At 46.8% G+C, this 17,455-nt stretch overlaps 1 protein-coding gene across 1 annotated transcript; it reads right to left on the bottom strand.

The window, feature by feature from the left end:
* Positions 1–3,771: 3,771 nt before the first annotated feature.
* On the bottom strand, positions 3,772–16,979 carry SSR3 (signal sequence receptor subunit 3). The gene is made up of 5 exons (XM_003416134.3): positions 16,805–16,979; positions 15,541–15,667; positions 10,483–10,581; positions 5,414–5,545; positions 3,772–4,356 (listed from the first exon to the last, which is right to left on the bottom strand). The coding sequence occupies exons 1-5, from the start codon at positions 16,935–16,937 to the stop codon at positions 4,290–4,292; spliced, it is 558 nt and encodes a 185-aa protein (XP_003416182.1). The 5' UTR covers positions 16,938–16,979; the 3' UTR covers positions 3,772–4,289.
* Positions 16,980–17,455: the final 476 nt, after the last annotated feature.

Consider the following 17,455-nt stretch of genomic DNA (forward strand, 5'->3'; position numbering starts at 1 on the left):
CGTCCTCCTTGGCAAAGGGGGAAGCTGAGCCTGGACAGAATGAAAAGCTTGCCCAAGTCACACTGCCAGCTGAGGGCAGAACCAGGCCTGGGACCCAAGTATTTTGTGCTAAATTCTTGGGTCCCACGTTCCTTTAGAGAAAAGTTCCTCTTTTCTCTTTTTAAACTTCAGAGCTTTACACGTAAGTAACTGTGGGTAAATTTTTTTCTTAGTTGTACTTAAGATGAAGGTTTACAGAACTAGTTTTTCATTAAACAGTTAGTACACATATTATTTTATGACTTTGGTTAAGAACCCCACAATATGTCAACACTCTCCCTTCTTGACCTTGGGTTCCCTATTACCAGCTTTCCTGACCCCTCCTGCCTTCTAGTCCTTGCCCCTGGGCTGGTGGCTCATTTTGTCTCATTTTGTTTTATGGGCCTGTCTAATCTTTGGATGAAGGGTGAACCCTGAAAGTGACTTTATTACTGAACTAAAAGGGTGTCTGGGGGCCATACTCCCAGTGTTCCTCCAGTCTCTGTCAGGCCAGTAAGTCTGGTCTTTTTTGTGTGTGAGTTAGAATTTGTCCAGGACTCTCTACTGTGATCCCTGTAAGAGCAGTCAGTGGTGGTGGCCGGGCACCATCCAGTTGTACTGGACTCAGTCTGGTGGAGTCTGTGGGAGTTGTCTATTACTCCTTTGGACTAACCTTTCCCTTGTGTCTTTAGTTTTCTTCATTCTCCCTTGCTTCCAAAGGGGTGAGACCAGTGGAATATCTTAGATGGCCGCTCAGAGGCTTTTAAGACCCCAGACACTACGCACCAAAGTAGAACATTTTCTTTATAAACTATGTTATGCCAATTGAGCTAGATGTTCCCTGAGACTATGGTCCGACTGGGGATATTTTACTGAGTTTTTGGTGGAAGTTTACATAACAAATTAGGTTCCCATTTGACAATTTCCATACCAATTGTTTGGTGACATTAGTTACATTTATCACAGTGTGTCAGCATTTTCCTTGTTCCATTCCCAGTGCTCTAGTTTCCCTGCCCCCTCACCTCATCTTTGCTTTTGGCTAATTGTTGACCTTTTGGTCTCATACCGATGGTTTTTAAGTGGGGCACCGATCTTACGGGTAAATATCTTTTATTCTATGTGCCACTCTGTTATTTCGCTAAAAAGTGGTCTCGGGATAGGCTCGGTTCTAGTTTAAAGAGTGTCTCAGGGTGATCGTCTCAGGGAGTCCTCTGTTGTCTGCTGTTCTGGTTTTTCTGTACATTGCTCCTCTCTCTCCATGTATACACAGACGCACACACACACCTGCACATGTGTATGTAACCCTCCTAGGTGTCTCCAGAAACTGCAGTGAACACTGAACACACTGACGCTGGGGAGCAGGCACACACTGGCAAACAGGCGCTTCACCTGACTGCACTGTGCCTGTCAGTGTCCTCTCCCTGACGTTTGACCAGTAACTACAAAAACGTGCGTTTACATGTGTGGGAAGCTGAAACAGTGGTTGTAAAAATAATGTCATAAAGAGGATGTGCTTATTCACATGGCTCTTATAAAGATGTCTAGGGAAGATATAAATTTTAAAAAGTAAAGTTTAATGAAACTTATTAAGCAAGACTTTTTACAAGTGTTTTAAGTATGAGTCCAACCTCCACCTTTCAGCTGACTTCAAATGTAAACTCTCCTTTCCAAGCTGCAGTAATTTATCAAGTAGGGCGGCAACCAGTACATTTTTACTGCTTAACAGTAGTCTCAACCCAAGATTTTTATTAAGATGTGAACGAGGAAACTGAAACAGAGAAGTGTAAAATGTTGCACCACCTTAAGTCTCTACTTAGCACAACGCCCTTTGCCACTGAGTCGATTCCAACTCTTAGCAACCCTACAGCACAGAGTAGAACTGCCCCACATGGTTTCCAAGGAGCAGCAGGTAGATTCGAACTGCCAACCTTTTGGTTGGCAGCCAAGCTCCAACCATGTGCCACCAGGGCTCTCTACTTATCACAAGGAATTTGAAAAAAGAAATTTAATCAGTCTGAATCCTAATTACAGCAGGGCCCCTTTTGTTTAACTCTTGTGGGATATGGGATCTTTCTAAGGTAAAAATTCTACAGCTGGATTTTACTAACTACATCAGACTCAGCACAGAATAATTCTGTGTGCCACAGAGAAGGGAGAAGCACTGGAAAAAAAAGGTTCTGTAATTCCCAAGGGCAAATTACTGGCATGTAAAAGCTGTGGGACAATGAGTATATGCCTCACAATCTCATGCAGAGAAATTTATCTAACAGTATAGAAAGGCAGAAATCACTACCAGCATGAAAAACAAACAGTGCTGTCAGAAAAACGCAGGACCAAAACCACATGTTGTTCTCCACAAATGACTCAGTTTACTCATTCAGGTAAAATTCTGTGAGGAACGTTAGCTGACATCCCGTGTCACCACTGTCTCAGCTCAACTGTGTCCCATACGAGGAACGGTGTCAGTTTTTCCCATCTGTACGGGCACTGCCATCTAGTGGCAAAATCTTCCCTATAATTTAAAATAGGTATCTGACCCAGTTCTGGCAACAAAGCGGCGGACACTGATAGTCACACCATAATGTGGCCAAGTAAGCCAATGTATTTTGTGCACAAGCTCAGTGCCAATACTTCGACTACTGACCCATCATCTATCAGCACAAATGAAGAGTCAGAAAACCCTCTTAGGTCTCCCTGTCTTTCGCAGTCATCTCCTGACTCCCCCATCCGCTGGTGACATTCAGTGGGACAACTCAGACGACAACGCATCAGAGAAGCAGGCTGCTGCAAACTGCCAGAAGCAGTGACGAGATACGATCCTGGGGCTGCCCCGTCTCCCTCCACAGCCTTGGATGTGGCCCACCAGAACACCCACTAGCAGGGACCTGCAAGGTGAACTCCCAAGCGATACTTTTTTAGAAAGCTATACACGAAACGGCTAATACCGTTGGTAACACTCATCTTAAATTCAGAAGTGGAAACTACAGATGAAGAATGTGAAAGTTCCTTTGAGGTACTGCTTGCAGGAAATAACTGGGCGTAGTCAAAAGCCAAGAGGAAGAGAGAACCAGTTACCACCTGCGATGCCACAACCTACTAAGTGACACAGGTCCCCCCTGTTTTCAAGTCACGGCACACACAGAAAACGATACTGCCTGTACACACACTAGTAAAAACACAGCAGACTGCTCTCGGCTGGACCCCCGAGGGCTGATCGGATCAGTATCTTGTTCACAATCAGTGGGAAGCTCTGGCTAGTGGATCGAATCTCTGAAAGGCCTACTAGAAAACATGCTTCCAAACGCTAAAGCCACTGCGAGTCTTACGGAGAGTTCTCACAATTCCGGAACTAAGATCACAAACACGACTTGGGTCTTCCACATGTGAGTACCCTGGAAAGTTCTCTCCTACTTAAACCACTGTTAATTCTTCTGCAGGGTTCTTAGAATTCCAAAACCAAGATTACAAAAATTACTTTGGTCTTTTACATGCCAATATTCAGAAGTCCCCTCCTGCTAAACATCCCTCCAGTGGTGTGAGACCCTGGTCAAAGAAAACAAGGATTCTGCCCTCAAACCGACATGGCAGGGTCAGGCTGACCTCCCAGGCCACCCAGGGCCCAAGCCATCCAGCGGTACAGTGTGTGCTCCAGCCCCGCAGGGCGGCTCTCAGACGCCTGCTTGCTATTTTTAGGTTATTACAAACTTGGCCGCCTTTCTTCTTATAAAAAAAACATAAGAACTTTTCCAAAAGTGTCTCTCAAACCACATTTTTAACTTTAATTGAGTCATTCCAAGTCACTAATTCAAAGCCTTGTGAACGTGAGGCTTCTGTCCAGCTCCCACGGGGAGAGGGTTCATTCTGATACTTCTGGTTCCAAAAAACAGTTGTAATATTATGCTTGGACATAGAGAACCCGTTATTAACTTCTTCTTGCCACTATTATACATACTGACAGCTCAGCCCAGGTTACAATGACCTCTGACAGACTGAGGAAGCGAGTCATTTTCTCCTCCTGTGAGTACAGCACATTACAAGACGGGTCTTGCCTTTAATAAAAAGGGCACTCCGAGATTCCCTTTCAACCCATTTAATTTCAAAAACCTGTCAAAAAGCTGATACACAAATACTGAAGGACATTCTGTTGGTTTTTTTAAACCCTTAAATTCCAGACCATGAAAACATCCTGTGTGTCTCCCAGCCAGGCCACCCTGCTGCTTTTCCCTACACAACAGGCCACCCAGAGACTCAGAACCGGGGGGCCGCGTGGTCTACTTGGAGCCAGTAGACAGGAGGGCAATCAGTCCTGATGACGCACTGATGGACAAAATGTAGTTCCTGCAAGAATTTCACGTTAAGGAAACACTAAGAAGCCCAAGTTGGTTTTTCGACAAACAGAAAGTGCCCACCTCTTTGGCACGTGCTGTTCCCCCCGACACGCTGGAGAATCAGAATAACGGGCAGCCCTACTGTCTGCAGACACAATTCACAAGACGGAAGACTGTAAAGAGGGAAAAACATTCTCAGGAAATATGTTCCAGTTTAAAAAGAGCAAACACTGGAGACAGAAACCTAGAACATGTAATTACACAGAACATCTGAATTCCATTTAACCTCCAGGGGAGCTGATCACAGAGCACAGGGAAGGAGGAGAGACTGGTTTTCTCTGTTCTCCTCAGAGCAAAGAAAGTCTTCCCATCCCTCAGGTCTTTGCTGCCACTGACCTGTGAAAGCCAGCAGTTTCTCAAGTCTGCAGCTACTCTCAGCCTCAGGACGGGACCTTTTGGGGAAATCGCTCCAGGGTACCCAGATGACACCAGCTGGAGGGCGTCTGATAGTTTATTACATCAGCACCACCGACCGTTAACAGTCTGGCTGCACACCTGGGACGGCACCCTTAATAAGACAAGACTGATTTCTTACCCAAAAGCTCAGTTTAAGAGCAGCTTGAAACACTACTAAGATATTATGAAACGCACCTATTTAACTACACTGGCCACCCACGCATCCACCCAGCCCCAAAGCCCAGAATCTACGGCGGAGACACGGGCTTACGCCAGGAGCTATCAAAAAAGGCAAGTTTACTCTGGCTCCAAAATCCACCCTTGGAACTTTTCTTTTTCCAGTAGACAGGTATACATAATCATATAAGACTGCTTTACGGTATTATTATTTATCATAAAGCCACAGTTAATTAAAAAAAAAAAAACGGTAGGGATCAAACGAAAAACCCTCATTTTATGTGTCTGTAAACTTGTGGCGACCGCAGTGCTGCTTCACGGACTGGTACCCGTGCAGTTTTTCTTTCGACTGAAACACTCAGATGGGTCAAATCCTAGAGGAACTACTGTTTCTAGACTTCTAAAAAAAAGGTACTCAGCCATTAAAAGGATACACTGTGGGGTTGAAGTTCTTTAGGACAAAGAAGGAAGCAACGACGACCAGGAACAGGAACAGGGTGTTGTTGTAGAAGATCGAAAACGTCGTGGCTTCATAGTCGGCCACTTCATTCTTCTTCCACAAGATTCTGCGAGCACAAAAACAAGGCCATCAGGTTCCTAAAGGCAGGTGAAAACCTCACAATACCACAGCGGCTCCAGTTCCCTGTCTCGGACAAGTCTTTCCTTAAATGTTCTAGGGCAGAACGTGTTTTAAGACAAATTTGGTTAGAACTGCCCCCTTTCTCCCACTGGAAAATCGATTTCACTCTCCTTGTTGATGCTGAAGGAAACGGTTGCTAGGTATGTCACCAGGCAGTAAGAGCCAGGGGAAGGGACTGATGGCAAATGACCTGGCTGGGCTTCACCGCAGCCAAAACAGGCACCTTTCTTTTGGTCTTCGCCTAAAACCTGAACGCCACAGTCGGCAGCCTGTTAAGCTTCCCTGGCTGTACTCTGGCTAGAGGCTCCCTAAAGTCCACGGATTTCAGCCTCAGTTTTACACCTTAAAAAGTCAACCCCGACAAGAAAAACTACCTTTGGTCTCATAGTGAGGACAGTCTTGGCAGCAACCACCTTTGGCCATCTTAGTTCAAAGAAATGATGTGCTCCAGCATTATACAAATTTTAAACTTTTGTGAAACACTTAGACCAGTTACCATCAAGTCGACTCCGATTCATGGCAACCCCTGTACTGCACGGGGTTTTCAATGGCTGATTTTTCAGAAGCGGATCGCCAGGCCTTTCTTCGAAGGCACCTCTGGGTACACTCCAACCTCCAAGCTTTCAGTCAGCAGCCACTTCTTATGACATTTTATCTTATTAGTTTACTAGCACTTTATCAGCCTTTTATTTTACCCCATCACACAGGCTAGAGGATGCTCTCGGGTGCCTGTAAGGAGCCTTTGTTCTCCTTGGTTAATTCACTTTGTAGAGCAGTTTTTAAAAGGACAGGCTGTGACCCATTCGGGGGATGTGAAATCAACTGAAAAGGTCCAATGCTTAGGGAAATCAATTAAGTGGGCTGAGGTCATTTTTTAAAAAATAGGAAAAATATCAGAGGGCATCACACATAGTAAATTCATGAAACGCGTGTGCGTGCGTGCGCATGTGCGCACGCATGGGTGGCAGGAGAAGGTGTGGCAGTTTGCTTCCATAAAGATTTAAAGCCTTGGAAACCCTATGGGGCAGTTCCACTCTGTCCTATAGGGTTGCTGTGAGTTGGCATCGACTCGACAGCAGTGGATTTGGTTTGGGGTATGTACAAGCACATTTGGTCAAAAGGTAAAACATTTTTTTTTTTACCAAGTGTCATTATCAAAAAGACTGAAAGTCACTATTGTTGAGATCCTTTGCCCCAAAACATGACACCCTACTCTGGGGCTAGACCTCCCCCTCCATCCAAGGACAGCACTACAGCTAAAGCCACTGGTAAATGACACGTTTTATTCACCAAATGTTCCAGTCCAGAGTCAACAAGCTTGCCCTTAAAGGAGCTACAGGAAGGGTCTTATCACCTTATCCCCATGAGAAGAAATCTACAGTCTCTAACACACACACCGTTACTTCCTTGGTTCTACAGACACCATCAACTTATGAACCTTTGATTTACCATCTGTTTGGGAAGGGGAAGGACCTTACGTTAAGTGTAACTATCAACTATAAAACGCCCTCTACTTCAGAGATATTTAACCCTAAGTTTAAAAAAATCCTTATGACTGGACGTGGAGAAGACACAATATAGTGTTCTAACGCTGATCCAAGAAAACACAAGGCAGTGAGAAGCCAAGTCCCAACAATGCTGTAACACTAGAAAACACTCAGAACAACTACCTCTCTATCTTTAAGACTGGCCAAAAGACCCAATGAAAACAGGGTCCTTATTAAAAAAAAAAAAAAAAAAAAATCCTGTTGCCATCAGGGTAGAACTGCCCCATAGGGTTTCCAAGGAGCAGTTGGTGGATTCGAACTGCCGACCTTTTGGTTAGCAGCTGAGCTCTTAATCACTGGGCCACGAGGGCTGCACCTGCCCGGCTGAGTAAACCACCCTTCCTCCATCACAGGACGTCTCCCCAACTCCTTTCCTGTCATGCCCCAGAACCAGAACCATCTTCAACGTGATTCTGATGAAAGCAGCAGCTCAATCCTTGAGGTCGCTCTAATTCCCAACAAGACACGTGTCACATCAGTGTGTACAGTCAGGCCTTCGGGACTTTTTCCAGTCCACACAGAAATTGGCTATTTTGAAAAAAATTTAGGGCCCCAAATGTCCTCACTGGCAGGAAATCTAATTCGAGCAAGACTTCCCAATTGCCTCATATGCGTGAGAAAGCTGGACAATGAACGAGAAGACCAAAGAAGAACTGACGCCTTTGAATTGTGGTGTTGGTGAATACTGAATACACATGGACTGTCAGAAGAATAAATAAATCTGTCTTGGAAGAAGTGCAGCCACAATGCTCCTTAGAAGCAAAGATGGCGACACTACGTCTCAAGTACTTTGGACATGTTATCAGGAGGGATCAGTCCCTGGAGAGGGACATCATGCTTGGTAAAGTGGAGGGTCAGTGAAAAAGAGGAAGACCCTCAGTGAGATGGACTGACACAGTGGCTGCAACAATGGGCTCAGATGTAGCAATGGCTGTGAGGATGGCACATGGCTGGGCAGTGTCTTGTTCTCTTGTACACAGGGTCGCTGTGAGTCAGAACCAATTTGACAGCACCTAACAACAACTTCCCAAGGAGTCATTCAACCAGGGAGAGCTGCCTGCAACAACAGAAAAGTCAAGGCTAAACTCAACAACTGTTACAATCAGACGATGCTAAATAAGACAATAGGTAAATCAAGAGGAAATCACACTCATGCCCTGGGACAAAGTGGGATGAAATCTTTGATTCGACTCTGCTTATTCCCACTCTGGATGACTGGATGTTTTAAGGCAGATTCAGAGTGGCATGGAGCATAAATTCCAAACAACTGTAGGTGGCGCTTTGAGAGACACATATCTAGACAAAGTGGGGTGCTGATCGAACCTCTAGATTTCTTGGATGAAATCTCCTGAAGGGGAGAAACGTCCTAGACCTGAACAGGAGTCTCAGTCCTGGTTATCAGGGTCAATCGTGAGTACGAACCTGCTATAACCACATCCAGCATCGTTTCTGTGAAGACAGACTAACAGCACAAACTTCTACTGATGACAGAAGAGAAATTTATCATCTTCTGAAAATCACCTCCACCTCACCTGACTCTGAGCTACCTCAACCAGGGAACGGCAAAGAGGTTTCACTCCCAGTTCCAACTCTGACCCACCAGCAGCGACTACCTGACACCTCACTGGGAAGGAATCTGAGACACGCCCTCATCAAGGACAAGCGCCACGCCAGATCAGGCAGTGCTGCGACGGGCAGAGGAGACCCACTTGCCATCCCTGACATAATCAAACACCCCAAATCAGAAAACAGTAACAGCTAAAGTCTAACTACAGTCCTCTCCTTTGTAAAACAGAACCCGCTCTTTCTCAAAAGTTACCGGGACAGTAACTGGTTAGTCCTGACAAGCACAATGCATTCCTTCTCAGTCAGCCACAGGACTTCCTGCCTAGCCCGCAGGAGCTGCCAACAGGCTCCTGAAACGTGCTGAGATGAGCATTCCAGTTTAGGAACACTGTCCTGATGCGTATTCCAATCAATGTGTATTACACTGTAATGACGCGTATCAGTCAACATTGTAAAATTCTAACGTATATTACCACTCAGTAAGGTTTTCAGATTCCCTAACTCTACTGCTACACAAAAAAAACGCCATCAGAAAGCGATGCAGCCAGACGTCATTCTAGCTGCTCCCCTCAAAATGGCCTCCATTGTCATGATTTTTTAACATAGTGCCTTCAGTTTTATAAAAGACCCACAGCAGATAACCATTTCAGTGTTTGGGTGCCTTTCCAAAGCCACCGTAGAAGACATTCATTAAGCTACCTGATGAAGTCCTTCCAATATTCAGTGCCAACAAAGTTTCTTTCCAGAAGGACCTGCATGCCGCCTCTGATCTCACGGTGGAAGCTGTGACCTCAGGGGATTCGGACACTTGGAAGCTCAGCTACTGTAACTCACTCCAGGGTCCTTGCTCGCCCCCTCTTCTCCCTCTCAATCGGTTCCTGACCTCCTTTGTCTTATGGGCACTCAGTCTTTCTGGGGCCAAACATCCACTGCACACAGCACCTCACGGGTACTAAAACCTAAGATCCGTGAAGACGAGCGGACTTGTGACTCCATGAAAACTATTTGGCAACTCTTAAGCACAAGTTCACTTGATTATTCAGGGACTTGTGTTACCGGCAACTAGACAACAGACGGTTTACTAAGCCCTCAGAGAGCAGCTGGCAGGAAAGGCTGAAGACAGGGGCTACCGAATATGGCACAGAATTGGGTGACAGGAGACAAAGACAGTTCTTTCATTTTCCCAACCAATCAGATAACCCAGAACTGGATTTCCCTCGGGGAGCTCAGAAACAAAACCACCACCTAGAAATGCTAACACATCACGCAATGTAAACTCTCCAGACCCAGAAGGGTCAGGAGATGTGCTCAAGGTCGCTTGGCCACCACATGGCAGAGACAGCACTGGACGAAGCTCTGCAGCCTAACTCTCAGGACAACGAGGGGTACAAGATCAGTCAGACTGCCCGTGGTCCTATCATGGTGTGCTAACCTGTGGCCTTGGGCAAGTGACCCACCTTTCCAACTTCAGTTTCCTCACCTGCAAAATGAAGGTAACAGTACCTACCCCCGAGGGCTGTCAGGAGAAATAAATGAAATAAACTGTGTATAGCAAAGAAAAGTATGTGGAAGTACTAAATACTCAAAAAGTTAGCTATTATTACTCCCATTACTACCGCTTATACAACATCAATGCTTACCTCAGACAATTCCAGTGTCTACACGCTCTAGGCAGAAATCAAAAGCTTACTTTCTCCACAGTACCCCCGTTTTACTGATTACCACAAACACTTTAAGTAAGGAGTCAAACCTCTCATCCTTCTCCTTCCGAGACATCTTTCTGTTGTCAGCCTCAGAAAGTTTCCGAGTCACTTCTCTGGAAACGGCATCCTCCCTCTTCTGTGCTACTCTGGAAGGAAAAAAGAAAAGGGAAAAATGTTTCCACATGCTCCAGGGGTGAATATCACTCTCTCAAAACACTCTGTACTCTACTCTGTACTGACAATTGTACAACGCCTTACGTTTCAGGATAATAAGCCGGACAGAAAGTTCCAAGTTTATGACGCTGAACTAGCCAAAAGACAGGGAATGCAAAAAACTGCCAACAAGCGGTTCACTAGTTACGTTTTGGTTTCTGCTTAAGAGGGAGAATTTTCCAAAGTTCAGGCATTTAACATGGATATAAAAGTCAAACGCTATTAGAACAATGCAGTTACGCATAAGCAGAACTCTTTTGTTTTCACCTATAATTTATCTGTTCGACAAACAAATCTCATGAGGCGTTCACAAATGACACGATTTCAATTCCGGTAAATTACAGTAAAGAAAATGAGGTTCAATAAACAAGGGGCAATAATAGCAGCTGCAAAACCTTACAGTAATGCTTCTAACTCCACCCCAAAGGAAAAGCTCACTAGCAAGAAATAAAATCCTCACTATCACTATTAGTTAAATGAATCACAGTGTGAGGGTTGCACCCAAAACAGGCAATTGTCCAGAAAAGGTTGGAATCGTGTTATTCCCAAGACATCAGATCAGTCTTTGTGACAAGTCAGCCAAACATCTACAGGTGAATTTTATCAAACGAGGTTGCTAATCAAAGAAGATAGAAGTTAAAACTATGGGGAAGTAGAAAAAGCCTTCTAAAGGGCCCAACACACAAGTTCAACACGGTACTTCTTCCTAACATAAGGAGAAACTGCTTATCCATAAATATAAAAGTAACAGCTGACCGGAAGCACAAGGTAGCAACTACCCACACACAAAGTCCACCATGATGTCGAGGCGTATTAAAAGCGCTACGACACGGAACGTGGAGACGGAAATCTGTTCCCTCTATTTTCAATTCATCAGTCCCTCATTACTCTGCTCTACTGAGTTCTGGGCAGCTAACAGAGAAAAAACTGGCAATCAGGAGCAGTTCCAGAAAAGACAATTCAAGACCATTCAAGGCAGAAATTCTCCAGCTTTCTCTAACTACAAGGGCTTCTGGGACGTAAGTGCAAATTCCACTTGGTTTCACCTGTATCTCCATCTCTTTTTCTCACTCAAGAACTGAGTTAGAATTGACATTAAAAAATAACAAAAAACAAAACCTTTTGTCTGCTCTAAGGAACATATTTTTTAGAAAGGTGGTAATCTGTAAACTTTGTTACCTCTCATTTTTCCACACAAATTGATAAATGGAGAAAGGAAAAATTGTGAATCCAAGAAAAAATGAAATAGGCTCTGTGCCCTAAGAGACCACTCAAGGGGACTGAAGCTATGTAAGAGTTATGTTAGGACACTACAATGTTTTTTCCCACCAAAAATCCAACTTCACCTGACTCATTTTATTATGTCCAAAAAAAAAAAAGATTTTACATTCTTCTTTCAGTCCTGAGACTCCAGGCTCTGGAGGGCAGAGACTCTTATCTCTGAGGCTCTCAAGCAGGCCACGTATTTAAGTGCTTGTTGAACTTAACGTCAGACCACTTTATTCTACAAAAGACCAAATGGAAGAAATGGGTTACAGCAGCAGAAACCTTTCCTAAATGAACAGAAAATACATAAACACGCACACCCCAACTGTCAGGCTGTTGGGACACAAGAGTAAACTACTTTTAAGAGTTGGTTATCGCTAAGCATCGTCAGGACAAACAGAAATCCCTCTAGGACAAACAGCCAACCATATGTCCACATGAAAAATCTCCCTGAAGAGAATGATTTCCCTTTAGGTCTCTAATTCTATATTCATCCCCTAACAGCGGCACAGACACCACCAGAAACAAAACAAAACCCACTGCCATCGAGTCGATTCCCAATCATAGTGACCCTATAGGGTGGACTAGAGCTGCCCCCTAGGGTTTCCAAGGAGCTGCTGGTGATTTGAACTCCTGACGTTTTGGTTAGCAGCCGATCTCTTAACCACTGCACCACCAGGGCTCCATAGCCATCACAAGGAGCCCCTCCCCTCCCCCCATCTTAGGGGCTCATAAACCTCACTCAGCGCTGAATGACCTAAAACAAGACGGCTCACTCTGGTAGCCTAGCACTTAGCCGCATGAGATAACCCACAAAACTGTTCTTCCCCTTTGATTTTTTTTTTTTTTATATCTGTATGTCAGAACACTTCCAGAATGAAAAAAACAAAGACACTATTTAATTTCTTAAGATAAAAACATCCTTGCCCAAAAAAAAAAAAATGTTTTTTAAGTCATGCCATCTTTAAAAAAAATTCCTACGGGTTCCTTCTCACCCCCTCGACCCCCCTAAGCCTACACAGACATCTACCACGTGCCAGACACAATGCTGAACATGTCATACGTGTTATCAGATTTCATCTGAGCCGCCCTCTAAGGCACCAAACAGCACCTCACTATCCAGCTCAGGAACCCAGGAACTAGACAGGGGGGATGTGGCCCACAGCCCCCCACGAAAGCAGCAGAGCTGGGACAGGAATCCCAACCACCGACCCTGAAGCCGTCTCCTTCCCCGTCCCACCAGCATCTGCCCACTGGGCACCCGGCGGGGCCTCTGAGACTTGGCCATCATCCAACCCCGAGGAGTTTCAGTCAGTGTCAGCGGTGGTACCGAAGATTAAACCAATCTGATTAAACCTGAGACAGTAAGTCAGCAAACTCCAGGGAGTGTTCGCTGCTCTAGGAGATATACAAGACGAGGCAGCTACCCTCAAGAAGCCTAACAGAGAAATGAGAAAATAAAAAGAACGAGATTTTGATTCCAAAGCAGTAAATAAAAAATAATATGCAAAGGAAGTGAAAAACGCTGGGGACTGTGTTCCTACTGCTCCAGTAGCCTAGCACTTAGCAAGGTGCCCCCTTCTACACAGATTTAAAGGGCTGGCCACCCTGGGCCTCCTTCTTAGGGCTTCCATATCCACAGACGGCCACGTCTCACAAGAGAAACCGTCCATAACAGCAGAGGCCAAGTGGGGCTGAGTCTCTGGAAAGGAAGCTGGTAGAAGCGGGGCTGCCGATAACACGATCGCTCTGCCGGTCTATCGGAACTGCAGCCTGGCAACCCGAGCGCCCATGTGTCCAGGACGACAGCAGGAAGCTAAGAACATTTCCAGCCGCTGAGGACACACTCTGGCCTCCTTATGGCAAATCCCTGGTAGCTGAGATCATCTCGGTGTTCGTTTTCGTCACCCAAAAGAGCCTAACATAGGTACAGCAGAGCAATGGAATGATCCAACTTGGGAGAGGTTTCTCCAGAAATGATTCCTAGGTCTCAAAATAACAGATGTGCACTGATGGAGGGGAAGGAAGCTAACCCTGAATGAGGGAGCGCCCCAGGCATGTTCAAAGGGTGTCACGAAGGCTGAGTCAGAGGAGCTAAGGTCTAATCCTGAAAGAGGAGGCAGGCGACTTGCATCCCAGGGGCCTGGAAGAGTCTGGGTTTGACACAGTAGAAAAGAGAAGACCTCGATGGGTCATTATGTAAGGGAGTAGCCTGATAAAAATGATGTCAGATAACAGTGAATACCTGCTCTTCAGTCCATAGAAACAAAGATGGTACCCACATCTCACACAGATGATGGAAGGATTACATGATAGGCTTTTTTCAGGGCATGCTCCTAACTTCTGCCTTTCAGGACCAGATGGTGACCACCGCAGTATTGCAAGCTAAAGTAAACCCTGTCCAAGCCAGAGAGAGAGCTGTAGAAGAGAGACACCCGTACCCTTTGCCATCGAGTCGATTCCGACTCATAGCGACCCTAAAGGACAGAGCAGAACTGTCCCATAGAGTTTCCGAGGAGCTCCTGGTGGATGTGAACTGCCAACCTTTCGGTTAGCAGCCGTAGCACTTAACCACATCGCCGCCAAGGCTGACGCGTGCAAGTCACGCCGGCACTTTGAGTCTCAGCGAAATTCTAATCAGCTTTGAGAAAGTACTTTCAAAGAAAGAGAACCTCCAAGGCCACACTAAGGAAGCAGAGAAATATCCTGTTACCCTGAATCAAGTGTCAGAACAAGTGTGTGAAAGCAACTTCAGAGGGCCCCTTTTCCAATTAAACATGAATTTATACCTGAATCCCAGGAGGATAATGGCATTCTGAAATAATGCTACCATTTTTCCTTAAGTCTAGACCTTTTTCTTCACATTTTAACCTTTGAGAAACCACAGTATATAACTGCTGACAATTAATGTATACATTTATTGTGGTGAGGCTTGGATTTTCTTCCCCAAAAGCTACTGTTAAAATGATGTACTTTATAATAGGGGAGGTCTTAGAATAGGAGAAACATGGTAATCCTTTACATTTTTATACACTTCTGAGGAAAAAATTAGAATTGAAATATCAGTGGACTTAATTTAAAAAACAAACAAAAAAAAGATACCACTTTTTTCACTTCCAAAAAATGGTACCTAAGAGAGCCCGGACTGACACAGTGGCTGCAACAATGGGCTCAAGCATAACAAGAACGATTGTAAGGATGGCACAGGACCAGGCAGTGTTTCATTCTGTTGCGCACAGGGTCGCTGTGAGTCGGAACTAACTTGACGACAACAAACAACAAGAACAAGAGAGCCCAGAACAATTCCTTCCAGCAAGAATTCCATTTGGCTTTCAAAATGTTAATTTACTTGGTAGATCTTTTTTTCTGATAAACCCCATGGCTTCGAATAGTGCTGAAGGTTTCTAATTTTACCCTCACAACAGACTCCCACAGTGGTGTTGGCCTGATCACCCCTGCTTCATTTAGTCAATAATCCTTAGCATGAACAGCCTCTCAAAAATATATATGCATCTCTCCGAAATGAACACTTAGTGAAGCACACACACACACAACCTTTAAGAAGACAGCCTACTGTATAAAAACACAATATACCATGCCTACTCTCATTTCAGAAATAGACTTACTTGTGCTTGAGAACAAATTTTACATTCTTGTACGCAAAGGCTACCAAGTAAGTGCTGACGAGAGTCATCACACTATACAGAACAGCAGACTGAACAAGGTCCATGTGCCATATCCGCCAGTACAGCCCTGAATTAAGACAAAATAAGGGGAGATCAAAACATTACCACCCCGTTACAAAAACCTGCAGAATTCACTATAGCTAAGCCCAGTAAAACGCAGTCAGGGTTTGGGAATCCGATAGGGCATCTAAGGGTCTTCAGAAGTGGGGCAGCAGGTAAAAACAGGGTGGGAGAGTTTCACTGTTCCGAACATTTGAGAAGTACGAACTTCTCTACTGGCAGCCCAGGTGAGATTTCTGCTTCCTCTAAAACGAAAATTCCGGCCCTACAAAAGCAGAGTTCACACTTGGAATTCCGTCCATCAGGGTGTTATCGAGCTGCATGCAGGCATTCCAGCAGGCCGCGCAGAGCCCCAAAGCCTGGCTCTCCTGCTGACGTGGCCGTCGCCGGAGACAGGGCAGCAGCGCTCCGTCCGCCAGCGAGCCCTCGCCCCGCTACCTGCACGCTGGACTTTGCAGGGCTGAAACCTGAAAGCACACTGGATTCGGTCGCCCAGCGACAGCGTGGCAGCGGGAGGGTCACCGGATTGAGCGCTTTCAGGGGCCCTGGTGGCGCAGAGATTAACAACTCAGCTGCTAACCCAGGGTCGGCAGTTCGAACCCACCAGGCGCTCCTTGACAGCTACAGGGCAGTTCCACTGCGTCCTATAGGGTCGCTCGCTATGAGTCGGAATCGACTCGCCCGCAGTGGGCTTGGTTTTCTCGGGCCGAGCGTGCAAAGCTCAAGTCCTCCCATCTCACGCGGGAATCCCAGAATCGTTCTCCCGAGATTAAAACGCCCCCACGAGGGCGACCCACGCCCCGACAGCGGTCCTCCCACCTGCCCCGCTCTGGGGACGAGGCGAAGGATGCTCCACGGTGGGGAGGGCCGCCTGCCGACACTCTAAGCCGGCGGGGCCGGAACGGGGACCCCAGGCCCCACGGGGTGAACAGTAGGATATTTACGGGGCGGCGACGGCGAGCAGCGGCCGGGGAAGGCGCAGCCCCGAGACGGGCGCCCGCGTGTCGGCAGCTCGAGCGCTCGGCCCGCTGCTGGCTCACACGCGGCCCCCGGTCGCCCCCCGAGCCGGCGGCTGGGAACCCCGACGACCCCTCCGGGCGCCCCCCGCCGGCCGCCCCGCCGCCTCCCGCCGCCCCGCGCTCACAGATGGGGATGGCCGACACGATGAAGGCGTTCCCGAAGAAGAGCGCCGAGGACTTGGCCGACAGGTTGCGGCTGAAGTCCTGCAGGAGCAGGTCCTCCTCGGACTGCTGCTTGGCGCCGCCCTTGGGAGCCATGGCGGACCGGAGCCGAGAGCCGGGGCGAAGGCGCCGGGCGCGAAGCTGGCCTGGCTCCGCCCTCGCGGCCGCCGTATCCGCTAACGACCCGTCAGCGCCGCGCACAGACTTGGGCCCGCCCCGACGCCGAGCACGCTGCCCCAGGATTGGCCAGCCTGGCGCCGGACACGGCCTTCGGGGCGTGATTGGGCGAGGAGGCCACACTTCCGGATTCCTGTAAACCACGTGACGCTCCTACGTGGAGAAGGAGGGGATTTGTAGTTTAGTCGGTGGCTTTTTTTTTTTTTATGAACAAAACTTTATTGACAAATCACCTCACAGCTGCTGACAGACTGACCCATTCCAAGTCACTGAAAGGAGCCCTCGTGGTGCGGCGGATAAAGCGCTGACTGCTAACGGAAAGCTCGGCATTTGGACCCATCAGCCGCTCTGCCGGAGAAAGATGGGGCAGTCTGCTTCCGTAAAGATTAAAAAAAAAAAACCGGTGGGGCAGTTCTCCGTCCCATAGGGTCCTAGAG

This window comes from Loxodonta africana, chromosome 23, assembly GCF_030014295.1.
Source record: "Loxodonta africana isolate mLoxAfr1 chromosome 23, mLoxAfr1.hap2, whole genome shotgun sequence".
In the NCBI taxonomy this organism is placed as follows: Eukaryota; Metazoa; Chordata; class Mammalia; order Proboscidea; family Elephantidae; genus Loxodonta; species Loxodonta africana.

Bases quoted from the DNA above. Each gene is read 5' to 3' on its own strand.
- SSR3 (XM_003416134.3), bottom strand. From the start codon at position 16,937: ATGGCTCCCAAGGGCGGCGCCAAGCAGCAGTCCGAGGAGGACCTGCTC. The intron at 15,668-16,804 runs GTGAGCGCGGGG...GTCTTAATTCAG, and splicing joins CGTGTCGGCCATCCCCATCT to GGCTGTACTGGCGGATATGG. The intron at 4,357-5,413 runs GTATCCTTTTAA...AAATTCTTGCAG, and splicing joins AAGAACTTCAACCCCACAGT to GAACTACATTTTGTCCATCA.